A 27946-nucleotide genomic window follows, 5' to 3' on the forward strand; every position below is an offset into this window, starting at 1 on the left:
ACTGGTGTTATTGGTTATGGAACATATACAATCAAAAACGCTGTTTTGAGCCCATAGGTTTCTGTGCAATTTGTTCTCAGCCAAAATAGTCTTAGAAAACAGCACACATCAGCAGGCAGTACAGTCAGTGATCCCAACTACATTGGCATTCTCCAACTTGGGTCTGGGGATTCAGAGGCGGCCCAGCGTATTCTTCTAAATAATTTTAAATGCTCTTATGTTTTTAATTTATGGATGTGCTTTGGCATTCTCTATAATTCATTTGGAAATTAAAATATAGTTAGTAACTTACAAGATAATTCCTAATAAATTAGAGAAACCCTGAACAACATGAAATATATGCCCCATATGAATACAATTTATCCACCTGGGCGTTTAAATAGTGCACTAGACTGCTCTGTGACATTGATGCAGCATTAGGTTTTTCTGTCAATGTTAGTTTTTTGAATGACTAACAAACTTATCCAGGATCCCGATCCAAAAATAAATACTATGCATTTTAAAGAAAGCAATCAAACAAATAACATTTTTTATCAGTGTGGGAAAGAGAAGTCTACCCTTTCCGTTTATTTACGTTTCATATACATCAATATTTCTTCAGTTGTAATACAAAAGAAAGAAAGAAAAAGACATACAAACAGAATGCCTTCTGACTCATCTTGGTTTTAGCTGTTTTAGTCACTCCTCTATACTGCATCTTATACCTTTAGGCATCCTGCACAAAACCCTACTCCCCACCTCAACAGCTAGACAAACGGTTGTGTCCAGATTCTACCCAATTCTTGCAGATATTTATATCCCTCCTTGTACATCACGTGAAAAGATGTTAATATGAAAAAGATATTTGTAGACCCGGATTATGCAAACATGATTTTAAAAAACAGGGAGGGGGAGAGGGGGTGGGTTCCCATTCAAAAGTCATTGCTTTGAGGTAATAATCATTACAAAATGCTTGTTGCAATTCCTCCACTCCCAATTCACTCCACAGTCATAGAGCAGGGCAGGTCATAGAAAAGCCCCATTGAGCGCTGCAGTTATGTGTGATGCTGGTCGACTGGGAAGAACCGTCAGTTTGGGTTGAGGAAGAGGACCACAAAGAGAATGGAGAACGTGTGGGAGAGCATCCAAGGCACAGCAGATGCCTGGTTCCAATTCCTCCACTCCCCTCTCCCACCCCCCACCCCCCAATCCTTTTGGACGCATGTTAGCACTGTGTGGTTGTATTCTATGAGGCTGAAGACTGTAGTTTGTTGTTATGAGACCTATAGAATACAAAAGAGAGCAAACTGAAGTGAAATAAGAGCCCTTAGATGTTTTTATTGGACAGCAGACAATGAGACAAGAACAAGACAAAATGAAATAAGACATACAGCAAAAGAAGGCGCACACGCACACACACACACCCACCCTGAAGTAATGGGAGAGAACATGGCAGCCATGTTGGCATAATATGCACAGAATGCTTTTTAGTCACTCAGTGTTTCTAGAATTTGCCCATTTGGGTGGCTGGTTGGTCATCAGAGAAATCAAAACCTCCAAACAAAGCCTATTAATTGTTTTTCTTCACTAAAAACTTCAAGCAAATGTTGTACTAGTACAGTGACTAAATATCTAAAGTCCCTCATGTATTAAACTCTCCAATTCTCTTTCAGTCACTCACCATGGTCATAAAAATAAAATCCTTCACAAAAGGATATAAAACCATATTTTATTCCCATACATACTTTTATATACAAACACTTTAGTAACATTAGACTGATCTATGTGTTACAGATAAGTCTTGAGCATCATATTAAAGCTATGCTCACATGTGATCAATCATGTAGTCTGGGGGTCCTCGAAACAGACACCCAAACAGACAAATTGGTAAACCAGTACAGCTGATCAGAGAGCCAAATAGCACCCAAATCCATATCTCTTACAATAAAATATACATACTGTTTCAGTGCCAGGGTGATCATATGAGAGTGAGAATCACTGAAGTTGTTGGGAAAATACAAATAAAATATCTTTAAATCTTCAAGTACACAAAATGCCTATTCTCCATGTTTTACATTGACCACAATTATTCATATGTGAACATTACCAAGAGACTCCAAAAACAAAAAAGAAAATACTCTGCACTCATTGTTTAACAACATGGCTGCCATAGAGTGATTGTCAGGGAAGGTCTGTCTGGATTTTTGGCTTTTACTTAGGTGTTTTATTTCCTGATGTCTTTAGAAACATTATTCAATTCACTTAAATATAAAATTACATGGGGATTAAGCTGTTCATAAAACAGCAAATTCCATGATTCTCTAAAAGAGAAACTCCACCCATTCAGCACAGATTCCAGCTACACTTCACACTCATGACATCACAATCTGTAAGAGAAGAACGAGTGGCATGAATGACATGCAGGAAGCACAAACACAAACTGAGGTGGATGAAAGTACAGTCATGTGACAGTTCTAATAACATTAAAAATACTGCACTATACGTAAGCTCCTACAACCACATGCATAGTTGCAGGTGCAACTGAAGTTAGTTACCTACTCTCAGACTGGTTAGAGAACTGGGCCCCATATTCACAAAGCTTAATTTTACTCAAAGTGCCAAGTTCTAGCTGCTTTATAAAACAGAGATGCTTTCTGAATATGGGTCCTGATCTACAAATAAAGCCATTCAACTGTAGTTGTTATTCGATTTCTGAAAGTATTGGTCTTAAATGTACATTACTACACACACAAACACACACAAACACACGAAACTAAAAAACAAAGCAGGAATTCAACAAAAGATGCAGCAGTCCACCAGGAGCCAACCTTACCTGCTTGCTTTAAAAGCTTTGAGCTTCTGTACAAAGAAGGATTCCAAGAACTCAGCGCACTGGTAAAAAGGTGAGTCACTGGGGTTGTAGTAGCGGCAGTTGTCAAATATTTTGGTCATGTCCGCTACAAACTCTGTTAATTTGTTGTAATATCGCTTCTGTATCCTCTGCTCTATTGTGGACAGGTCTGCAGGTCACACAGAAAATAACCTTAATGCAGCAGGCCAGATGATGTAAATGCACCATATTCAAAGCATTAAGTGCAGTCAATAAGATAACCACAGCATGGTTTTTGTTATTTTGGCTCAGAATTTGAAAAGAAAAATATAAGTTCATCTAAAGTGTTTCAGGTTTAATTTAAGGGTTTTTATATTTACTTTGACTGGTCCGCACAGAAATCATATCAATCCCATTAAGGAAAAGCACGCATGCACACAATAATACTATATAGACAATACATTTATACTAAAACACTATAAAGATTATTACACTAGAATGACCCAAGAGGGGCTGCCAAACTACTGACATCCTCAAGAACACAACAAAATGTCAGTTTATAATCTTTTTTTAAAAGCTTAAAAACCACAGAGCTCTGGAACACCTCTTACGGACATAGGAGATGGAGATAAATGTGTACTAGGGTGACAGCATATACAATCTCATGAGAACACATGGCTGCCAGTAGAACTAGCTCAATTGTCTTTATTGATAAACCTGGTGATGCCAGAAATCGGACGAATTGTATAGAAGCATCTCAACCACTCATGTCTTGGTGAAGCAGAACTCCAAACTTCACAAAAATCTGAAACATACTGCTAAAATCAAGTATGGGGTTTCACATAGTCAAAAGGTGGAGTCACTAATGTTAATCACCTCATCTGACCACAGCGGAGCATGCACTGCAATTATGCAAGACAAGACTAAGAGGAAAAACCTCAAAACAAAGCAGGAACTGTATTACACAGGTCTGGCACAGCATTGTCAGAGAAGTAAGCCATCATCTAGTCAATTTTATAAACAAACAAAAAATATGATAGATTAAAAGAGGCAGTGATTCCTGTGCGATTTACTCCATATTGGTGTTCATACCCTCAAATTAAAGCTGTCCATTTAAAGCGCTTTTATCTCCTAGCCATTTCATTTCAAATGGGCTACAAAAACAAAACAAAAAACTGTCACTGTTTAGCTTTTTATAAAGTGCACTGAAAGGATGTGGTAAACCCTTTATGTTACATGTTGAAAATCAAATGATTATTATTATATTTTCATTTATTTATTTTTTAGGTGTATGCTCCTACCCATTGGTTCCTTTATGACTCCATAGTAATCTGGAGCATCATTAGGGTCTACAGGTTCCAGGAACGGCCAAGCCATCTTGTGGGCCTGATACATGCGCACGCACACGCACACGCACGCACACACACACACACTTAACAAAAAAACACCACACTGTGCGAGTGAATGCTTGCCCCTCACTGCCCGTGTTATGTATGAGTATGGCAGGCCTCACCTGTAAGGAGCGGAGGATTCGCTTCAGGCCCTCATAGTCCTTGTCTGTGAGCGGTGTCAGCACGGTCATGGCCTCCTCCGTGGACTGGCACTGAGGACACACGTACTCGTCGATGTGAGTGGCCTCACTTTGCAGGATGCCCACGCAGCGGCCATGGTACCAGTTCTGGCAGCGGTCGCAGCCGATGTAGAACCTGTGTACGACAAGCCGAAGTGTGCATTGGTCTTAAAAGAGACACGCTTGAGTTCTTAACAACCAGTCTACCTCTTTACCATGGTACATGTTTAATTTTATTTTTTAAAACGCACCACATAGTAAAGTGGCTCACTAAGAAAGACTAAAGGCACATAATGCTCTAATGGAATGATTCCTTTACCATCTTTAATTCATTAGTAGCAACTTTGTTCTTACTAACATTCCATTGCTTAAAAGTCCCAAAGTTGAGCATAAACACCCAGATAACAATGACTGAGTACAGACACCACCACATACTGGGACTCATCGTATGGCGTCCGGCAAATGCAGTAGAGCTCCTCGGAGCCACCCTCCTGGGCTCGTTTACACTCCATACAGATGTAGTCGTCCATCTTCTTGGCCTCCTTCTCTGTGATCCCCACACAATCGCCATGATACCAATTCGAGCAGAGATCGCAACCAATATAAAACCTGCAATCCAAAACTGTGAATTTAGACACTTACTGAGATAGAGGGTACTGAATTTTTGCCATCACTAGCATCACTAGCACATGCATTAACAATACTATCTGGGGGGAAAACAAATCTAACAAAAATTAGCAAAGAAAGTAAACTGGAGGAACCTTCTTAGCATGATCTCATTCACTTAATATTAACATTTCCTGAGAAAGAACGAACACAATTACATATCCAGCTCTGCAAAAACAAAATATTAGGAGAGGAAAGACCACTTTGAAATTGTTCACAACCATTAAAACATTTGATTTGTTCTGAGGTAACCATGTGGCTCTTACTTGGACTCATCGTAAGGCGTTTTACACACACAGTACAGTTTGGTGTCCCTTTTGCTGTCCTTGGAGGACGTGGAGATCATCTTCTTCTTCTTATTCTTGGAGGAGGGTAGGTCTCGGTCCTCATCGCGCTTGCGTTTGTGGCTGGACGTGGGCGATGTGACCATGGCGGCGGGTGCGGTGAGGGTGGTTGCCTGGGCGCTGGCAGCTGCGGCCGCTGCTGCTGCCTGAGAGGCGGCCGCCTGGGCCTTCTCCTTCTCTCTCCTCAGTTTACTCAGGTCCTTCCTCAATTCCTCCTGAGAGGGAGAGAGAATGTCATACTGGAGAGCAATCTGATGATTGTTGTTAAATGCTTTTTTGCTGTTTCCAATTCACTTCAAATAGCTAAAATGGTTACGACTGTTCTGACCTCAAAGTGTGTGCTTATTATACACAAGAACTGTTGAACTAAACTCACTTTTTGTAAATTCCCATTATTTTGTTCAATATTTCTCCAACACTGACTCCTTAAAAGCTTATACCCTAAATTACACTCCAATTACATCATGATTCACACATAAGGCAAAGCTACCAGAATGAATTTCAAGTTTGGCTGGGGGAGAAATCTGGGTGTCTGAGCTCCACTCACCTGCACCTCTACCTGCAGCTCCTTGTCCAGCAGTGCCCTCTTTTTCAGAATCTCAGCTTTGAGCTGCTCTTTGTGTTTGAAGAGCAGGGCAGAGAGCTTGCTAGCATTCTGCTTGCTGCGCTTCTGCTCCACTGACTCCTCCCGTTTCCGCTTTTTGGCCGCTTGCTTCTCATCCTTGTCAATCTTGTCCAGTATGAACTTCATCACCTGGTTGCACACGATCATGCTGCATGCACGGATGGGAGGGAATGTATGGAATACGTTCATCACAGCATGCAAATGACAGACTGTGAAAGAAATCTGCATGTGAGGAATGCCATTTTCTCTTACCGCTGGTTCTCCTCCCTCTCTGAAGGAGTCATTGACTTCTTCTGCTTTAAGTGCTCTATGACTGCATTCTGCTTCATCACCACCTAAAACAATCATATAAACCAGAGTAAGAGTCAGGGCCTTCTGATAAGACTTTCAGTTAATCAATCAATCACAATTGCACACAAAATTAGCAGCATTAAATTAGAAACATACAATGCCAATGGTCTTCAAGCCTGAAACTAATTTAACTCATAAATGTTGCTACTTTTACAGGATTATGGAATTTTTTTAAAAAAGATTCATTGAGACAGACATGTTACAAGTGCTCTTACTCAAGCTAACACACAAATGTCTATTCCCAGAAGTGAGGGAGTACAGTAGTTTCCCCTGCTCAAACACACCTGATTCAACTCATTACTTAGCAGTTTTAGTAGGTGTTTTAAAGCAGAACAAAACTGTATTGGACTCTGGCTCCAAAGGACTGAAGTCATGCAGAGTAAGCTAGAAACAGAATTACTTGCGTTTTAGGTTGTTTCAGGTTCACTGTGGACTTTTACTATCAACTCACTCTATATAAGAGCATCTGCAAAATGACCAAATGTGAAGAGCTCACTTCTCCATGACCATATACCTGTTTCTGCAGCATGTCACTCTGGCTGGTGGCCTGCTGCACATGCTCCCTCTTAGCCTCCTGTTGCTGTTTCTTCTTCTGTTGTTGCTCTCGCAGCTGCTGGATGCGTTGGAGCTGCTCCTGGACACTGGCTGTCTGGATGGTCACTACGTTCTGAATTTGGTGGGTCTGCACCTGACCGCCACCCTGCTGCTGGATCTGAATGGGTAGCTGCAGTTTGATCTGCTGGGGTAGAGTCCCCTGCTGGGCCTGGGCCTGAAGCTGGGCTGCCACCTGGTTCTGGATGTGCGAGAGCACTTGCTGCTGGAGCCCAGGCACACTGAGAAGCTGTGCAGGAAGCTGAAGCTGAGGGCGAACCTGTGCGACTGTAGTTTGTGTCACCTGTGGGGCTACAGAGAGAGTGGCTACCTGCGCTGGAGGGGAGGTCACCTGGGCTAAATGAGAGACAGGTAAGGAAGGAGATGGCTGAATGGGTGTTTGAGTGGATATGTGAGCTGGAGGTTGTGCCTGAAGCTGGAGGTAGGGCTGGGGCTGAAGTTGTGGTTGATGTTGAGGCTGGATTTGGGGCTGTGACTGTGGTTGAAGCTGCAGTTGGGATTGAATTTGAGGTTGAGTTTGGGGCTGCGAGAGGACTTGGGTTTGAACTTGGGGCTGCGAGAGGACTTGGGTTTGAACTTGGAGTTGCGAGAGGGCCTGCGGTTGAATTTGGAGTTGCGAGAGGGCCTGCGGTTGAATTTGGGGTTGCGAGAGGGCCTGCGGTTGAATTTGGGGTTGCGAGAGGGCCTGCGGTTGAATTTGGGGTTGCGAGAGGGCCTGCGGTTGAATTTGGGGTTGCGAGAGGGCCTGCGGTTGAATTTGGGGTTGCGAGAGGGCCTGCGGTTGAATTTGGGGTTGCGAGAGGGCCTGCGGTTGAATTTGGGGTTGCGAGAGGGCCTGCGGTTGAATTTGGGGTTGCGAGAGGGCCTGCGGTTGAATTTGGGGTTGCGAGAGGGCCTGCGGTTGAATTTGGGGTTGCGAGAGGGCCTGCGGTTGAATTTGGGGTTGCGAGAGGGCCTGCGGTTGAATTTGGGGTTGCGAGAGGGCCTGCGGTTGAATTTGGGGTTGCGAGAGGGCTTGCGGTTGAATTTGGGGTTGTGGCTGCAGCTGAGGAGAAGAAAGCTGGGGTTGCAGAGTAGGGATTGGGGAGGAAGGTGTTGGGGTTTGGGCAGCTGCATTTTGGGTGGATTGGGATGTCAGTAGTGAAGGAGATGTTGGAATGTTGGAGGGCTGAGTAGGTCGGGCCTGTACTCCAGGTTGCATCACTGTAGTAATGTCACACACACACACACACACACACACACACACACACACACACACACTTTTTTGCAGTCAAAGCTGGTCCAAATTTGTTCTACAGTCACTGGAATCCTTAAACTTGCCCTGGCTACTTAATCATGTCGTTGCCCACTTTGCTTGAACTACCTTTTTAAACTGTCCCTGGCAGTTACCTCAAGAAAAAAGGTGCATACTATGAGGACCCATCTTAAAAGAAGCATTAGAGGTATTTTACCTGGCTGTGCAGGTGTTGTAGGCATGGCGGTCGTGCCAGTAGTGGTAGCTGGGGTGGCTGAGGTGTTGGGTGTTTGTGCAGTGGGTGCTGCAGGAGCTTGTGCTGGTGCAGAAGCTGTAGGAGTGAAGAGGAAACGCTGGACCTGGCCATTGGGCATGGCTGCCTGCATAAGCTGCTGACCAGGACCTGGTATGACCGTCACCCCCTGAGGGATGACCTGGAGCTGGCCTGTGGTCTGTCCCTGACCCTGGATCACCACAGTCAACCCTGGATTCCCTCCCTTTAAAGAGAGCAGAGTGGGAAAGGAGAAAGGTGGTTCAGCTGAGTTGATCAACTAATATGAATGATGGAGAATCATTCCTCTCAAGCCAACAACTCAGGATGCTAACCTTCTCCAAAATGTCAGTTGGATATGTCTGAGAAGTTTAAAAAAAGAAATGATGAATGGCAATAGGACTCAACATGCAAAGCAAATGAATAAACTTTTTTTTTTTTTTTTAAATCAGACAAAATGAAAAAACACAATGAACAAAAAAGACACTTTCCAATGTGAGCTAGACATTCTTCCAAAATATTGTCATGTCATCCCAAATGTAAGGAGAACTTTAGTTACCAAAGGCCAAAAAAACAAGTCTGCCACTGAGTAATGGAAATTAAAAAATGCTTGTTCAAATTATTTCAAAACTAGATGGAGAAAAAGTTTGGTCATCAGGGGGGAGAAAAAAAAAAAAAAAACACGCTGAATGATGCGCACAAACCTGAGCACCTTGCGTGAGTTGCGTAAGCTGAGCCAAGGTGAGCTTAACCTGGCCCTGCTGCGGCCGAGCAGTGCCAGGCACCTGAGGCAGGCCTGGGGCGGAGGGCTGAGGGGGAGAACCCACTACCCGAGGCCCTGCACTGGCCTGTGCTGGGCTGGTGCTGGTCACAGCCTTGGACACAGGTGCTCCTCGGATGATCTGAGTTACCACCTGCTGACCCTGACCTGAAATAAGATTCGAAACAAAAATCAAGTATCCTAAGCAATGGCAGTAGAAGCAAATGGAATTCACCACCTGTTAGAGCTCACTAATTAGTGGTTAGCTAAACAGAGCATGCAGATTTTACCCAGACAACCTGTACAAGACCTACTTGCAGGAAGAATACCTTGTTGAACCACTAGGGGGGTGCGGATGATGGTCTTGCCCAGAGCTGTTGCCTGCTGGAGAGGGGAACGGACCACTGTCATCCCAGGCCGGAGTGGGGTTCCAGTTGTGGTGACCTTGAAAATACAAATATTTTCACAGCATAAACCCTTCTATAATACTAAGACAATCTGTAAAATCCCTTGGCAGAACAGATGTACTGCAGAAGTTTCCAAGTGGGCCTGTCAATCAGATTTTTTTTTTTAGTCCAATAACTCAAATCAGAAATAACAAAACACATTGGCCAACAGATTTATCTTTTTTCTTCAACTTAACTACAATGGATTCTAGGCTCATTCCACACACAAAGTCTTGCTTAATCAAGTATATGTTTGAACCAATAAACCATAATAGACCAATATGAATTTAGATTCCAAACTGCAAAGTTCCACAAACATAATTGGGAGATGCTGGGGATTGTGCATGAAGTATACCTGCTGTGTAGAGGTGCTGGTGTTGGGCCTGATGTTGATGTTGGCTGAACGCGTCTGGAATGAGGAGAAGGACTGTGCACTGGCAGCTGTACTTGATGGAATGATGCCCACCACTTTCTGCTGCACCTGGACTACACCTGTGGAGGATGCATATACACTGGGTACTATTTCTCCTTCAACAGGGAAGTTAGTTATGATTAATTACTTATGATTAATTTGCATAGTGACACCCTGGTTCGACACATCAAATCTCTCCAACCCATGTCTGTCAATTTCCAAGTGAATTTGGAAGCAATAGTTTTCTACTTTTTCAGAAGAGTTACCAAATCTGTGTCATTGATCATTTTTATAACACTATACGCATAATCATGAATCTTATTTGAAACACGGGATAAAATTAAGAATTAAAAAAAAAATTTAAAATATGCTCACAAACGCACTGCAGGGTTTACATTTATGTCTTACTCTCTTTTTTAATCTGACCATGAATACTGTACTGGAGTGATGATGCGAAACAGTTTTAGCTAACTAAAAACTATGCCCTGTCCAGGAAATGCATTGGCAAAGCCTTTCTTTTGGCTGACAGCACTCAGTATCGTGGCTCTCAGTGTGTGCGGGCAGGCCTAGTTAAAGAAAGCATGCCAGAGCGGGTGGAGGCCTGCCCTACCTCCTTGTGTGGTTGGCACGTTCACTGTGACTATCTTGCTGTTGGCAGGCAGAGGTAGTTTGGTGGTGATGACATTGCCGGCCATGGGGCCTGGGGCAGCAGCAATCTGGAATGTTTGCCCAGACGTGCTGACACTACTTGCTGCCACAGAGGCAGTGGAAGTGGTGGAGGCTGCAAGACACACGACTGACGGTCACCGCCAGAACAGAGCCGCAGCAGAAAACAATAATAAAGATCTGTTGTAGCGATGCCCATGACCATCCCCCCAGAGTTCATCAGCATCCGCTCGCAGAATTTAGCATGACATGACTTTGAGTCTATCATGCTTAAGGTGTCTAATTTTATGGTTGAAATATCCGTTTATCATTTCAAACTGATTTGGTCTCACGTACGCATTTATACAGACTGCAAATACAGAGAAATCAGCAAACCAAATAAAAAGAGAATATCTTTAAGAAAAAAAAAAAAAGCCACAGAACACAGAATGAAGCTTACCCAGCCACTGTGTAACAAGTTATCAAATTATGACAAAAGGTGGCACCACCTGACTTCAAATGTCAAATCAAAGCACTGATGTATGCATGTAGTTTCAACTTTTTTTGAAATGTTGAAAAACTCTCACCTGTATTTCCTTGGCCTTGCTTGACCCAAGAGGCAAATGTCTGCTGGAAGTTCTTGTTCTGCTGGAATGTCACTGGAGTTCCTAACTTGGTAGCTAGTACCACTTTCGTCCCAGGAGTGACTGGACTGGTCAGGGAGCCTACCACCACCTTCTGGGTGGATGACACAGCGCTGGTGGCTACGCTAGTCAAAGTCGTTGAGGTTGCAGTGGCTCCAGGTTTCTGCTGCTCCAACCGTTTCTACAAAGCAATCATTCAGAAGCTTGCACCGAGATACACATATAAGGGGCTGAAAATAACTTCAACTGAAATAATTCAAAGTGCTTGAAATGAAATTAGAAATGATGATAAAACAGTAGAAAAATGCTTGGGATTACAAATACACCCCTGACTGCAACAAAGGCCCATTGGAAAAAAACACCTTTAAAAAAAAAAATTCTGCGCCTTGGCTTTTGCTAGGAGGAGATCCCCAGGTGGGCACATATCTAATTTCCCACCTGCTGGGCTGCCAATCTCTGGTGCTTTAGCTGAGCTTCCAATAGGGCCTTGACCTCCTCAGCTTTCTTCTGCACACTAACCTTAGCTGGGTCTGCTGCCTGTGCCTTTTCCCTCTCCACCCTGTAGGTTAAAAAAAAGCACATTATTAATAAACAACACTGAAACAGGAAGACAGCAGAGTGGCTCAAACTGCTAGAGAAACTGTTAGCTCATCCATAAACTCTAAAGAAGGACTGCACATAGGGTGTTCAAAAATAATAATAAATAAATAAAGTGTGTATACACACACCCACACACACACACCCACCCACACCTTTTCCCCCCTGGATTTAGTAAATGGCATTGCACCTTTCAGTAAAGGCTCGTATTTCCCAGAGCTCCAGATCCTCTTCTGGCACCCAGGTCTCAATGACCACAGGCCCTGTCTGTTTAGATGGTTCTGGCTTCTTTGGCCGCAGAGCACTGGAACGCAGGCCCTTTCTCTGAGGCGTTGGGGTTTCTGAATGATGATGGATAAAAAGCATGTATTACTTCAGGACCACTACAGAAGAAATGTGTAAAAGCCTACCTAACAGAAAACACGTTTTCAGGAAGCCTTAAATGTATATAACACTTTAAATTTAGGAAACCTTTCATATGAGCTGCCAGCTGAGAAAGAAAGGGGTGATATTATGAATGAAACATCCTGGCAGCATGTTAGTCTGAAAGTCAGACAACAGAGGGAGCTATCTTACCTTTGGGAGTTTCAGGTACCCCAAGGGGGCAAATTATTTTCCTAATGCAGTACTCTGAACGGATGCCATAAGGTCCCACATCTCTCCGTTTGATAATCTCTGTGGTAGTGATATCAGTGTCAGAGGTTTCTATAGAAATGGAGAATAGAAAATGATTAGCACTTATGTTTATTTTGTTGGTTCTATATTGGAGCTAAAAAATATTGGCATTCACCTGTACGTGTTGTTCCCACAGCAGGAGAGGGCTTCACTGCCATGTCATCCCACCTGAGACATGCCCAGAGCAGTCGTAACATCAAGCTCACTCCGGCCAAAGACCTCACTGTCTGAAGCCGATACCTGTGAGGGAACAAGTGTAATTCAGTTACACAAGGGATAAATTACCTTCAGAAAAGGGAAAAAAAAAAAAAAAAAAAAAAAAAAAAGCCATTTACAGTCTGCTGATGTTCTTAAATCCTCTGCCAAATCCACTTTAAACTTCAAGACAAAAGCAAAATCAAGTCCCAAAAACAGTTACAGACCTCCAAGTGATTCCAAATGTAGGTCTTGGGGATGGATAGGGCCAGATGTCTAAAGCTGGTTTAGCATTGTAGTTAAAGATGGGCACCTCACGGATACCCGCCCGTCTCGCAAGCTTTTTCAGTTCATCATTGGGAAGTACAAAAATGCTCTTCTTGCTGCTCTTGGTTACAAACTTGCGGTAAGAAGGCAATGCAGTTCCAGACCGGGTTTTCTTGGAGCGAGAGAATTTCATCAATCGTACCCTGTCCCTGGTAGAATACTCCTTACTTACAGTCATGGAGGTTACATAAGCGCCTGAGGGTCCTGATTTAGCATTAGTTAGCGTTGCTGTGACCACAGTCTTGCTTTCCTCTGTTACCTTGGCTCCATAGGCTGGGTTAGTAACCTTCATGACAGTGGTAGAAGTTGTAGTGGATAGAGAAGAGACTGACATGGTGGACTCCACATTTGGTTCAGTTGATACAAACAAGGAAGAAGCATTCTTAGCTGTAGAATCGTGTGATGCTGACATTTCAGCTGTTTGGACAGTGCATGACTCTGTAGACAATGTAGTGGTTGTAGTGGTTGTTGTGGTGACTTGCGTGATTATGGTCTTCATCCCACTACTGCTGCTACTGCTGTTCTCAGCAACATCACTGCTTAGACTGGACTCCTCTGCAGAGGGAACAGGCGACGGGCTGAGAGATTTAGGCTTGGTCAATTCAGTATCTATTGGCACCACCTTGGCGCTATTAATAAGCATGTCTGGCTTTAAGATAGCTTCTGGGGAAAGCTGGGAGAGAGAAGAACTAACAGTAGAGTCAGCAATGCCATCTGTGTTGTTCTCCAGCCTGGCTACCTTCTGAGGTGGTAAATACTCAGAGTCTGACTTGGCCATCCTTTGTTCTTCATCAGGTTTAGCCCTCTCTTTCTGAGTCTCTTGTGTCAAGTCACCATTCATTAATGATTTCAGGGGTTCTTTTGGTGGTAACTGTCTCATTCCCTCATTTGAACTGCCACCATCAGTCAGATTTGTGGGTGGAGAGTCTATGGAACCATCTTTCCCATTCACATGCACTGGCAAAGTTTTGCCAACATTTAAACCATTCTCACCCACAGAAGAACTTTTTTCCATGGTATTTTTCTTCTCTGTATCCTCATATTTGGGACACATCTTTTCAGTTTTCATGTTAAGACTTGGTTCAACATCTTTCTGAGAGCTTCCATTAAGATCAGAAGCATTCGTTATTAATGCTCCATTGCCTGCTTTGTGCCCTGGCTCAGCAGTTTTCTGTCCTTGATAAACAGGAAACACACCTGCTGCATCAGGCATTGGACTGCAGCCCAACCTGACATCAAGATTATTAATTTGTTCTGAAGAACTGGGCTTTAGCTCCTCTTGGTCAAAATCAAGCTTTTGAATGACTAGGTCTTTGTCCTTTTTCACTGGGTGTCCCATCCCATCAGCTTTGGCAACTTTTGTAGTTTCAAAGGTGGCTCTTTCAGCTTTTACCTCTTGGTTTAGGGCTGAGGTAGTCTTCTCCTGATCCTCCTTTACCTTCTCATTGGCAGTGGGTTTGGCGATGGCAGCCTGCTTGAACTTCTCAAGCCTCTGCCTCTCCTCCAACGTGAACTGCTTGACCCGCCGCTCCAAAAGGCCATCCAGCTTTGAGGCCTTGACCTTCTTCTTGTAAGCTGTGCGTAGTTGGAAGCCTTCACTTACATTTACCACTTCATAGTCAACGTGGTCTTCATGCTGAGTAGCTGCACAGCCTTTGAACTCTTCAACAACACCATCCTGCCCTTTGACAGACGGATCATTCAACAAAGGCGAGGGTGTTCTAATATTAACTGTAAATGTAAGAAAAATTATGTGAGAATAATTAACTAGTAATTGAGAAACGCTTCAATGTTCACCTTAATATACTGTTTAAACATGAACAAAGAACCACTACGAAAAAAGTCTTATTTCTATATGAATACCTTTTTCTTCAGTGATACTGAGGGAGTCAGAAGCACCCATGTCCATCTGTTCAGAAGACTCATTCTTGGTAAGGACATCTTGCCTTTCCGAAGTATTCTCTTGAACCTCCATCTTCTCCTCCTCTTTTTGATTATTCTTTTTCACTACTTGCTCCTCACCAGATGAATGATCCTTTGGGGAATCAGGAATTGAATTTTGCTGTTTGTCATTGTCTGTGGGATTGTGGGTGGAATCTGAGACTTCTTGCATTTTTGAAGGGTTGTTTTGTTTCTGTGGGCAGGATGCTTGGTTTTCTTTGCCAGTTTTAGCTGCTAAAAAGTATAAGAGTTTTAGTGCAGAGGAACAACACCTTCTCATATCAGGAAAACATTACTACTAAAAACAAACAGCCACACTTAAATGCTCAACATAATCTAATCACTGGACACATTCCAATCAAGACCAAGAACCAGACTAAACAGTCTCAGCCAAAGAGTCTCTAATTTTATTGTTCTCCTATTAGGATTTATGGACCTTGGAAAATTGAGCCAGCTCCAAACAATAGGTGTGTAAATGCATCATTTCATAAATGGGGGAAAAAAACATATACCCTCAAGTGCTTTTCGGTAGTTGACATTTGTATTTCCAGGTAGTTTGGGGACAAAGCGATGGACGTGAGTCTTGCTAACCCAGCTCCAGCCACCATAACCAGTCACTCTGTACTCCTCACCCTTCTGCTTCCACACCTACAACAAAGTGAGGCAGAAGGCATAGTAACAACTTTTTTGGACCAAATTTACAATCTAAAAATGTAATGGCACCATTATATATTTTCAGGAACGGGATATAAATAAATTTCATTTCAAATAGTTAAAAAATTCAATAAATTAAGAGATTAACCTAAATTTTATTTCCAATGGCCAGTGCCAACTGGCCATTGGAAATCTCTAAACTAAGATCTCTAAACTAAGATGAATAAAATGTTATCATGGTACATATTTGAATTAAGTTAATGAAGTGAAACTTCATTGAACTTTTCCATTTGACAAAATGTAAACACTCAAAGCTGCAGTAATGTATGCACGTTCACAAAACTCTCCTGGCAGGAGAATCAGATGCTTTCAGGGATGTATGCCAAAAAGCAGTAAAGAAGAGTAGCTGTCTTATGATAAAAACATTCTGGTCAGTGGTTCCTACACCTCACTTTTGCATCCCTATATCCATTCTCATTCCTGTGTCCTGTGCCACCTGCCTGATATGTCAGAAATGTTATCTAAGAAAGGTTAAAAGGTACCAGCGAGACATGGGCTTAGTTACCTGGTGCTTAATGGGGAAAGTGTACTTCACCCACGTGGCCTGCTGCATGGTCTCTTCATCCTCCAATTTTTTCTCTCTCTTTTTCACCTTCTCTTTCTCCTCCCGCTCCATGGAGGTCATCCGATGAAGCCTGAGGGAGAACATCCAAAAGAGGGAGAAAAAAAGGGTTGGGATAAAAATAGCAAGGTGACTCCTTGACTTGTTTAAATCAGTGTTGCTTGACCTTAAACATTACATTTTTATATGCCTTAGGGAAAAGATATTACTACACATCTGAAAGAAGCTATTAGTAAAGACTTTAAAAGAAAAGCAAGTATCCCTTTAAAAGTACATGCCTAGAAATACTTGGAAAAGATCCAAGTACAGAAGTGCACTTCCAAAAATATTTCACATCACATGCGAAAGAAAAATATACTTCAATAAATATTTCAGACAGGACACAAATTAGGTACACTGACTTGCTGTAATTACTGATCCATACATGTTTAATTCCACTGAAATGCACAGAGGACACGCATTCATTTCTGCTGACCTTGTGTGACCCAGAGAATCCTTCCACACTGGGAGCATGACCACTGGCTTGATTGCACACTCCAGAATGGCCAGAGCCAAGGCAAACTCTCTTGCTTTGCTGCACATCTGGACGGCCTTTATCCAGTTTGATCTACAGCAGGAACATGCATTGAGGTAATAAATCATCCATAAAACAGATAGGCTCTGAATACAGACCATGTTGTTCTGCAATAGTCTCCCATGCGATTATAAACAGTGATAAAAATAAAACCAATATAACAATACAAATTTCTTACCACTGGAAGACACAGCCAGTGTGTTTTATATGCCTACACACTACAAAGTTTACATTTAGACAGCAGGATGGCTCAAACTCCATTTTATTTTCATGCTACTGACATGTCATCATTTGCTGGATCTGGATCAGCACGTTTTAGAGTCTCAGGAGTTTTGGGTGAACTCCCTTCACATCCTCAGAATAAGCATTTTACCCAGCAGGGCAGTTTTAGCAGGTCTACCTGTGCGAGGCCCAGTTGGGGTGCAGGAAGGGCGCGGGCACATTGTTCTCCAGCTGAATGATGGTGAGCCTCAGTGTGGACACAGTGAGCGTCTTGGAGCCATGCACAGAACCGTTCCACTTGAACTCGCCGGCAGGTGTCATACAGAACTTGTGTGAGAGGTGGCGCCGCTTGTCGTGGTCTTCACGGTGCTGGTGCTTGTTCAGGGCCAGTGTGTTCGTGCTGTACTGGTTGTGGTAGACGCGGAACTTGCCCTCCTGGCCGAGCTTGAAAAGTCCGCCACCAGAGCTGCTCTTCCCGGCCGGGTCCTTCCTGACAAGGCTGGAGCAGGATAGTGGCAGAGAGGTCTGGGGAAGGACCACAGGAAAGCAGAATAAAGACCTCCACATGCAAAACCCACTTTAAGATATCAGTTGTTGTAGGGGATGGGATTGTGAGAGAACTGTGATCTAATCCACTAAAGCGGTAAAACCTTTTCTGGTTTTGGCTTTTATAAATTCCATTTATATCTGCTTACTGAAATCCTGCGTTCTGCATCTGCCTCACCCATTCTTGGTCCCCGGGTGGGGCTGACATGCACGGTTCACCTCCCTTCTGTGCTAAGAAGCAGCTTAGCACTCTCACCTCTTTAAGCACTTTGCTGCCATCCTGGGAGCTGCTGTCTTTGTCCTGCATGATCTTGCGTTGGCTCAGTTTGCTGTCAGGGTTACGTAGGCGTGTCACCATGCGCATGGACGAGCCCATCAGCGTGCCATCTGCATTTTCTCTACCGTCACCTGCCACATGTGTACCATATCATCATCATCGTCATAAACAGATTAACAGCACATGCTCTGCAGCTAAAATGTTCATGCAAAACATTGACACAGACTGGAGAGGTTCAGACTAAAAGGAACTCGCGTGTTCCAAGTTGATAAGTAAACATGTTTTCTTCATTCTGTCTGTGAAACAAATATGGATGGCTGAGAAATGCCTGGCATGATTTGACTATGCACTTTACATATGTAAAACTATGGGTGCACACGCATAGCGTGTGCTTTACATGAGCATGTGGGGCGGTACTGCACATACCGGTGTCATCCTGGCTGGTGAGCGAGGACTGGGAGGAGCGGTCCACCAGGTCTGGCTCCTCAGGAGCCCTCAGGCACTCCGAGATGGAGAAGTGGCTGCTGCAGCTGTTCTCGTCAGCCGTCTGTGGCGGCTCCCTCTCCAGGGCAGGTTCTCCATCGCCACGGGAACCCACCTCCAAGCATTTGTCTTCCACAGACAGAACAAAGAGTCAATTGCAGTTTCTCATGTGCAAGGGTGCCAGGGAAAATCAGCTTGTTTATCATTTGGTGATGGCTTAACATTTCTTTGTACATGTTTGATGACATTAAAACAAATTAAAGCCATTAATACTGTGTAAATCGAATCGGTTTCATGTGCATTTTTGGATAAATTCCTCCTGTAGTGCTTCTGCATTTTCTTCATGACAAATGGGAACAGAGTTTGTGCTATTTATTAAGCAAAAGCACAAAAAGTCACCAGCAAAAGGAATTTAAAAAAAAAAAAAAAAAAAAAAAATATCAATCCTGATATGCAGTTAACACAGGAGCCATATCCCAATCCAGATATGCAGTGAACACAGGAGCATGTTGCAAGCTATGGGAAGAAGGCATGCCCGCAAGCCTCAGTGAAAGCCCAAGCTAAGGAAGGCCCCAGTCCATGGCTACTTGATGTGCCCAGGGCAGCAGGGATGCCAGCCACGGACAGAAAGCACTCCAGGGGTGCCAGACTACATGGCTTGTGTGCTACGCAATGCAACCAGCCGGAATACACTGGTTGAGCAGGTCAGAGCAGGCAGAGCAGGTCAGAAAGCAGGCAACGTCTAGATCTTGGTACTCTACTGCTGCAGAGCTTGGTAAGAGGCAACGGCAGATGAGGACAACAGGAAAGCAGAAGCCCAAAAGTGCATTAGATAATGGAAGATGCCAGAGAATAGACATTCAAGAGCCAACAGCATTAATGATTTGAATAAAGCATGACAGTGACATGTAATCAAATGGTGAAGACCAAACTGCAGCAGTTTGAATATTTTGCAGAGTACAAGCATGAATAACAAAATTAACGTGCTGAATTAAATAAAGGCAGAACAAAGGCAGCAATAGCCAAATGAATAAGTAACAAGTCAGCTGAGCATTTAAAATAAGCACTGGACAGGTCTAACAAAGGAACTGTCACACAAAAGCACATCCAAATTATGACAAGTGATGGAAGAACTATCCATTCTCTCGCCTCTGTACCTTCCCCATCCCCTTCCACCTCAGCCCCATCTCCAGGTTCCTCTGCAGTGGAAGAGGTGGCAGGAGTGGCCCCTTGAGGGCTCTGGGAGTTGGCTTTGATCAGGCAAGGCAGATCAGCCTGAGGGTGCCCGGGCACACTGTTGTTGCTGTCCTCACCAACAGGGGGTGTTGCCACTACGGAACAAGAGCAAAACAAGACTGCAGCTCACCTTGCAGACCATATCAGTGAAGAGTCTTCACTTGGAACTTGACTGTAAAGGGTGGGTCTTAAACCACAGCTCTGTGAACATGCAAGTTACAAGCCTACAGAAGGCCCAGGTGAAGCCTACCCTACGAAGCTTGTTCACAGGGTCATGCAATGAGGGGAAAAGAATTAACAAAACAGGAGGATTCGCCATGCTTCAGTAGCATGTGTGATGTCATGCATCGCTCATGTAACGGATTCCATCTTTTAAATGTTTTACAGAACTGCCCAAAGGGTGAGAGATTATCAGAACAGGGGATCCAGGAGTCCACAGGAGTGGCTGCTGTGTAGACATCATAATAACAAAGAGGCCATTTTTGCAAGCCAACAGCAACAACAAAACTTCAGGTACTGTTGCTTTGGAACTTTCATTTTTGCTCAACAAGACAAACAGACAACTTGCTTATCAAGTTTGCACAGAAAGCTTTTAGAGATACTGAGTTTCATTTTTATTAAGGTCTGACTGCAAACAAAAACAATATGAAGTGCAATTTTACCATCAGCCACAGTCTTCTCACTCACGTCACCAGAGTCCTGCTGTGGACAAGACTCATCAGTGACAGGGGAGGCCACGTTATCACCCTCGTTTTCTTCGTTGACCTTTGGGCCCTGTCTGCCCTTCTCAGCACCGCGCTGGATCACCTCGCCAACCTCCACCTCCTGTTGCGCTTTCTGCCTATCCACGATCTCCGCTGAGAACGCGAACACATGTGCAGAACATCAGAACATGTTTTCTCTCATTTAAAAAAATGCAATGTGAATCTATGGTAAATACTGTGCTTGATGTTTTGCTGCAGCATTGCTCATGGTGCCACCATAATCTTGAATGAGTGAGAATAGCTGGATTACTGGCTGCAAGGACACAGGGGCAGCCCCTTGGGGCAGCAGGTGCTCTACACAAAGTGATAAACCATCTCATCTAGCTGCTCTTACGCCTGTTTTTTCTTTCTGTCAGCAAACTTATTTGGCAGTTGGCAATCAGGAGAGGGTGAAGACAAGATATATGGCAGCAGCTTCAAATGAATAAACACAAAAGAAACTTAGTTCTTCCTTCAAAAAGATACCTTTCATGTTCACATCTACCAAGACTGAACTTCTGCAACAGGATTTGAAACCCGTAGGACATATATTTCATACTTTTAAGTATTAATTCACAGCACTGCAGAAAGAGATCAAAGGCAACAGAGCTAGGTTTTGGAGTGATGAAAGGCTTTTGTACAAACTGATAAAGAAAGAATTAAACCATGACAAAAACCATCTCTGCCTTCTGATGTAGTGACTCTCAGAAGACCTGCACAAGATGAGTTTCACTCCTACACACAATGGGCCCCTTTCAAGCTTCAATAGTGCTAAAAATAGCTGTGGGGAAAAGCACCTAACAGCATTCTACTTTGCAGGGGTAGTGCATTTACCTTCATCTTGTACTTTAAGCATTATAGTTGAGGACCAACCTATGCACAAAGATGCACTGTGAAACAAACAGTTTTCCTAAGATGGTTATCATCAGAAAAAACTGGTAAGGAATGCTACTGATGACACACAGATACACACACAAATATATATAGAATAATCACTACAAGCTCAAAAACTGCAGGATTATAAAAGGGGCAGGGTGAGAAGAACAGCCCATATGTAGAAGAGAAGAAGCAAGAGTAAAAGGAGGAGAAGAGAAAGAAGCCCATTTTTTGAACTGCAGATGACTCATTCACCGACAGCAGAATGAGGAGTGTTACCAACTACAGGAACATGGAGGAGAGGCCAAAGCATGAGCAGAGAGCTTCAAGCACCAATGTACTCAACATCTTAGAGTACAATAGAAAAGCTAGTGTTCCCCTGCTGAAAGCATTATGATTTAACAGACTCAAGCTTAATAAAGGCTGTGCTAAAACAGTGTGGAACAATAAAAGCAAAGACTAAGACATGTCTCCAGCAAGACTGTCCTGTGCCTCATTATTTAATGAACACCGCAGCATATGGTAATCCAGCAAATATAAACAAGATTACCTTACTTAGATCACAGACATCTTAAATTGATTAAAAAAAAAAATTAAGGTGAAAAAGAAAGATGGCAAACTAATATGCACGCAAAGCCTTATGCCTCTCAATGTACTTCAGTCTTTTTAAAAAATTACTCTCATTGCTACTAGTGACGGCATGAAACTGTAGACCTGTTTGCTGCTGATATTACAGCCCTCGAGACACACTTCAATGTCACTGCAACTCAGCTACACTCAAACACATACACACTCATGTCACAGGTGCATTTCTAATCTCTACTCCATGAGGCAAGCTCAAGCTTTATTTACGCACATTAGAACAGTCCCGCTTACCTCATGGCCTAATCAGTGCTGGAGAGAGAGAGAACTTCTAGGTCCTTGTAGTGAACTGCTAGTTTAATAAATCAAATTCATGACAAGTGAAGCCCTCTGAGTCTACTCAGGCTGAGGATGCACTTGCTAACAGGATCTGATCTAATGGGTGGAAACTCCAACACTGCACCCTACAGGCTACATTGATACCTGTAATAAAAAAAAAGAGCTGAAGATGTTTGCCGTTAGAAAATGAGCCCATAAGAAAAAGTTGGAATATCCTCACAATCACACACTCCTACTAAAAATAGAAACACTTCAACAAGAGGGCAGTTGGGGGAGAAAAGGGTTTTAAAACCGTCGAGAGAACAAGAATATATAAAGAGGCTTTTATCTGCTCTCCTCTTGATTCTTACCATTGGCGACTGCCAGGTAGCTCTTGTTGGTCCCACAGGCCTTGTTGGTGAGTTCTTCAGTGATGTCCATGTGAGCGCGGATCTCTTCTTGCAGCTCCTCCAGCACAGCACACAGGTCGTTCTCCCAGAACTCCTTATCCAGCACCTCCAGGAGCTCCTCCAGCTGTACTCTGGAGCTGTAATACCAGATGCACTTGCCTGCCTCCTCTTCCTCCCCATCCTCCTCCCTAAAAGACACATGCATGGTGCTTTAGCTGGTAGGTTTGAGCACTGTTATTTTTGCAGACAGTCCTTTGGTGCATTACATGACATTCCTGCTCTTAAATTTGTTTTGCCTAAATAGATCAAACATGCAAGTGGACAACAAAGAGTTTCAGCTAGAATGTTTTAGTGTTTTTCAGACATTAAAGGATGCTGAAGTCATAGATATCAGAAGAATCTTACTTTCCTTGCATGTATAATGTTTTTGAGTTTTTATACAAAAATACTGCATTATTGAAAAACTTTCTGGTTGTTCAGTCATTCCTTTTCTTAAGGAAAGATCAATAAAACTAAATATTCAAATATTCAAATGATCTGTAACAAATCCACTATTCATTTGCCCTGGCCTGCAACATCTAAACACAAAACAAGCAATTAGATAGGCAACAGTAAACCTTCAAAGACTAAGCAAACATTGCAATCGATCTCAGCATCACCAAATTTTAGGGAAAAATGTAGTATTGTATTGAAAAAGGTTGACAAGAGTCCAAACTGCTGCTTTATCTTTTGCTCTTCCTTGCACTCCTTCCCTCCTCTCATGTAATGGATTATAAAATGCTCCTCAACCTGACAGCTCAAAAAGACCTACCTGCTTGTGTAGTGTACCTCAGCAGCCTTGGGGAAGGGAAATAACAATCCTGCTCATATTGAACACCAGTCCCTAAGCTAAAAGTACAAGCATTAAATCACCTATTAATCTCAGGTAAAGGAAGCAAAGGGATTTGCATATGGGTAACAAACATCATTTTGGCCCATTAAACATTTTGCAAGTGTTCCCGTCTCCAACTATTATGCCAAAATAAACTAAGCGCTTTCTATTGACCTGAGCGCATCGTATTTTATTTTTAATTTGATCACAAAGAATGGTGGATTTTACTCCAAAACCAATTTTCAGACTTCAGCTATATCAATGCAACATGCACCACCTTCCCTTGAGAATGCGAATGAGCTGAAACAGGTATGTTAAGCAAGCATATGTTTGCACTCTAACTTGTTCCATGCTCTCCCAGGACTAGTTTCATAGTCCTGCCACATAAGATACAGAACTTGTCCATATAGTCTACAGTGCCTGATGAAAAAATAACGACCAACAGTGAAAACTTACACGATGATCCTCCGGTTAAGAAACCAGTACTTCCTCTGGTGGCGGTCGTAGCCAATGGGCTCTTGCCGGAGATATGGTCGACTCTTTTGGACCTCCATGACACAGTCGCTGACACCAGGCACCTTATGTGCCACACAGATTTCACACTGCCACTCGTCCTCTGGCACCTCCTCCAGAGGAGGCTTCACACATTCAAGGTGATAGACAGCCGAGCAGGTCTCGCAGCACAGCAGGTCTCCGAGACGGTGGCACACGCGGCAGTGGTCGTCATACTGCACAACACCTTCTGACATCAGCTCCTCACGTGCCAGGTTGGTGGTGAGGAACTGGTCCACAAGGAACTGCAGCACCTTCACCTTACTCTCCAGTGGCCCGAATGGGTAGTCATCAGCCTCCAGGTGTGGCAGCACGTCACCATTCTCTAGGTCGCTCTCGCAGTAAGCTCGTACCACCTCGGGCCAGGTCATGCCGTCAACAAAGTAAAGCGTGGAGTTGACGCTGTCCTTGAGGTCAGCTGGGCCAAACGTGGTGTTGGAGGAGTCTTCCTCACGCAGGATGGCCTTCAGCAGTGCGATGTGTGTCTCCGCCATCAGCGTGCACTGCTCCTGGCCCACTAGAGCGGCACAGAAGTCCTCAAAGCGGAAGGGTGAGAGGCGCAGGACAGTGCTGAAGTTGCGCAGAACTTCATAAATAGCTGAAGCATTGAGGAGCTGTGCAGGGGGAATGAGGAGGTCTTCAGAGGACTTGGGCAGCTCCAGAGCAGGGATCTCTTTCTGCTCCAGGATGGGGGAGGGCGGACGACGAGCTCTTCGCCTCCTCCGACCTATTAAACCACAAGGATGTAGACAATGAGTGAATAGGGCAGTGATGCATACAAATGATTATACGTAGTGTTTAAAATCTTACTCTTTAATTTTTTAATTTTGTGCAAATTAAAATAGAAGCAGTTTAAACTTAAATGCCCATACATACCTAATTATAAAAACAATGCATTATATTATTAGCATAATGTAAAATAAATTGTGCTAACCATTTTCTACCAAGTCCCTAGAATAAAATGAAATATTAATTTGTATCACAAAATATTGTGGTACATGTTGATATGTGAAGTCATTTTCCAAAAAAAAACCTAACAAAAAGTCCACAAATGTTCTACGTTTAAACTAAAACATTTCAATCTGTCAATATAATATTGGCAATCCGTCATGAAACCCCTCCGTGCATCAGGTGTAACTCTACTGGCGCCCGTTTTCAAAACAATCGGACGCATGGTATCCTGTCATTAGCCCAACTCCTCAACTGGCTGGCTAGCTAGCTAGGCAGCTGCTTAGCTAATGAAACCCTAGGTAGCTAACTTTGATAGATACCTTTTTCAAAATCTCACACAAAAAATATGAGTCTTCCGTTATTCTAAAGGAATAAACTTGCAAATGAGGGTGATGAAGGGGGAAAATGCGTTGGAGTATTTATTTATTGTAAAATTAACCAACAATAAAATTAGCATCTCAACATAAGCTAGCAAACCGGCCGGCTAAAGCAGGCGAGGTTTAAGAGCTCACATTAAGTCCACATTATAGCCAAGGTTCTCTAACTTCAGCTAGACATCATCTCAATGAAAAACTACAATTTCACACAATAACAAAAAATTTTTCCACTCCAAAAGTCAAAATTCGCTAAAACGCTTAAGCGGGAAAGACCAAAACTATCTACATTTTATACAGCTAACTACATTATATTTCTTTTGGACTTCATTTGCTAGTTAGCAAGCTAACGCTAGCTATCGCTAGCTAAGAAGCTATATGCATTTTTCGGATGATGAGTGAATCGAGCATGCTAGCTAGCAAGCTAAGGTTACTTAGCCAACTAGCTAACATTATCTGCTCATGCATATTTGCTTGTGAAAGGCGATATTTTAACTTTAGACTAAAATGTATGCTACAATGATAAACGCCCAGATTTTCCCATTAATTAACCATTCGACACAATGATTACACGTCATATTAGCAAGGACGGCAGCTAGCCAGCTAGTTAGCAAAGTTAACACACTGGGATGCTAAAAGTTAGGCCCGACTTTTCTAAACAGCAGCTACTCCATTTTGAGTGTTACAGACAGCATTGTGTTAACTAAGATTTTATACAAATGGCCAAGACATTCGTAAAAGGTGACCAGGTACGTCTGTAGTGTTTCGTTTCAGTTTCACAACACACACAATGACCATGATCTGTGGACTTAGCTAGCCAACTAGTAGCTCATATACCTGGGGTGCTGCCTCGGCTACTCTCCGTACAGTAGCTGGCATCATCATCATCGGGGAGTTCTTCAAGATAGTCCGACTGATTATCGATGACCTCATCTTCGTCATCCGTTATAGGTTCTTCTTCAATGTACTCATCCTCCTCTGATGCTAGACTTACTGCGTCTTCCTCTTCATCACTTTCATGGTCATCATAAACCACTGAGCTAGCGGCACTCCGTCTTCCCCTACCTCTTCCAGATCCCCTGCCCCTGCCTCTACCCCTTGATCCTGTGGATCCAACTTTCCTTCGGCCCCGCGATGAATGGTGATTTCCTCGCTTGGGAGTCACAAAATCGTCGTCGGTACTACCTCTTCCTCTTACCCTTAACCCTCGGCGGGGTCTAAGACCACGTACTGGCCCCGAAGAGGGTTCCTGCATCAGCAGGGTTTTGGGCGGCCTGCCTCTTCTCCCCCTCATTATATATAAAATCTATTCTTTTCTGTTTCAGTTTTTGCGTGCAATTTAAGCGCATAAAAGTCGGAATTTCTGGCACCACCAGAAAGCTAATCTCGTGGAGATGTAGATGCAATAGTCCCGTAGAGCCACGGTCTCGGTTAACATAAGAAAGCTCAAAACGAATGGCCGGCGTCCCGCTTTGAGTCGCTCGCAGCCGCCATATTCCTTCCTCTCTCCATCCAGCTACTGAAAACAGACAGTAGGCCTAACGCCAGTGTCACGTGGTCACTGCTCTGCAAATGTGATAGAATATCTCTAAGCGGCCTTTAGCGTTGCAACTTTAAAACGTTAGGATAATTCTTTTGACAGTTTGATGTGCGCAGTCGTGAATATCTTTGTTAAATATAAATTGTTATTCCATTTAAACTTATTTTTCGAATGTTATTTGTCAAGACGAGTAATTTCATATATTCTATGCATATATTCTGTTTGAATTAAGTCACATACATGCACACATGTATGTGTGTGTGTGTATCTGGGGTGAAAAAAAGAACGTACAGATTACAGAATGAGATGGAGTAACACAAACACTTAATGGTTTACAGCAGTGGCAGTGAATTTGACTTCTTTATTCAAGCCTCATTTTTTACTGTTGTGTTTCTAAGGGGAATTGATGCTAGATCGGGACCACACCCACATTTGCAGGGGAGATCTATGTACATGGGGACATTCTGACATTCCGCTGATTCTCTCCATCCTCAGAGTTGTGGCCTTCGATGGGACGTTCAAGCGCGAGAACATTCTATTCCTTTATCACACTTGCTCTACAAGTGTCACACAGAGCATGTCATAGTAGATAAAGCTTAATTTGTAATGGAACTACACAGCATTGTTCCACGAAGGAGTTGATTCATGAAGAATTGCTATAAGGGCAGTAATTGTAATCTAGAGTCAATACTTACTGCGCTAAGGGATGCCACACCAGAACAATTTACTGTATTGTTAAAATTAATTTTATGTTTATTCGCCCCAGTACGCAAAAAAGTAGGCCAGCAATCCAGTTCGAGTAAGTATGGATGGACTGCAGCTTCTTTTTGAGGATTCCATATATTGTTTCATAAAGAGTTGGCTTTTGTTGCTTGTCCATAAGTTAGCTTTTTTGCTTTGGTAACAAGCAGCGTGAGCGTCCTGCAAAGCAGTTGTGAATCGTCAATATTTTTGGCATTGTCATTTGACAAACACGTAATTTTATGTTCAA

General features: G+C 43.2%; 1 protein-coding gene across 1 annotated transcript; it reads right to left on the reverse strand.

Annotated features, from left to right (window-relative positions):
- Positions 1-1297: 1297 nt before the first annotated feature.
- Positions 1298-26900, reverse strand: bptf (bromodomain PHD finger transcription factor). Its single transcript, XM_035523620.1, is given in 35 exon segments — positions 1298-2366; positions 2813-2999; positions 4111-4195; positions 4323-4515; positions 4815-4988; positions 5312-5474; positions 5477-5523; positions 5525-5604; positions 5937-6162; positions 6267-6349; positions 6880-8180; positions 8429-8708; positions 8818-8844; positions 9187-9410; positions 9557-9686; positions 10044-10180; positions 10711-10881; positions 11333-11570; positions 11828-11948; positions 12177-12327; positions 12563-12691; positions 12777-12901; positions 13084-14914; positions 15047-15358; positions 15637-15772; positions 16344-16473; positions 16876-17007; positions 17375-17721; positions 17999-18150; positions 18446-18631; positions 19660-19833; positions 20401-20595; positions 22629-22855; positions 23995-24817; positions 26253-26900. Coding segments are annotated over 35 exon segments (9381 nt in total). The 5' UTR covers positions 26710-26900; the 3' UTR covers positions 1298-2359.
- Positions 26901-27946: the final 1046 nt, after the last annotated feature.

The sequence above is a fragment of the Electrophorus electricus genome, chromosome 1, assembly GCF_013358815.1.
Source record: "Electrophorus electricus isolate fEleEle1 chromosome 1, fEleEle1.pri, whole genome shotgun sequence".
NCBI lineage: Eukaryota > Metazoa > Chordata > Actinopteri > Gymnotiformes > Gymnotidae > Electrophorus > Electrophorus electricus.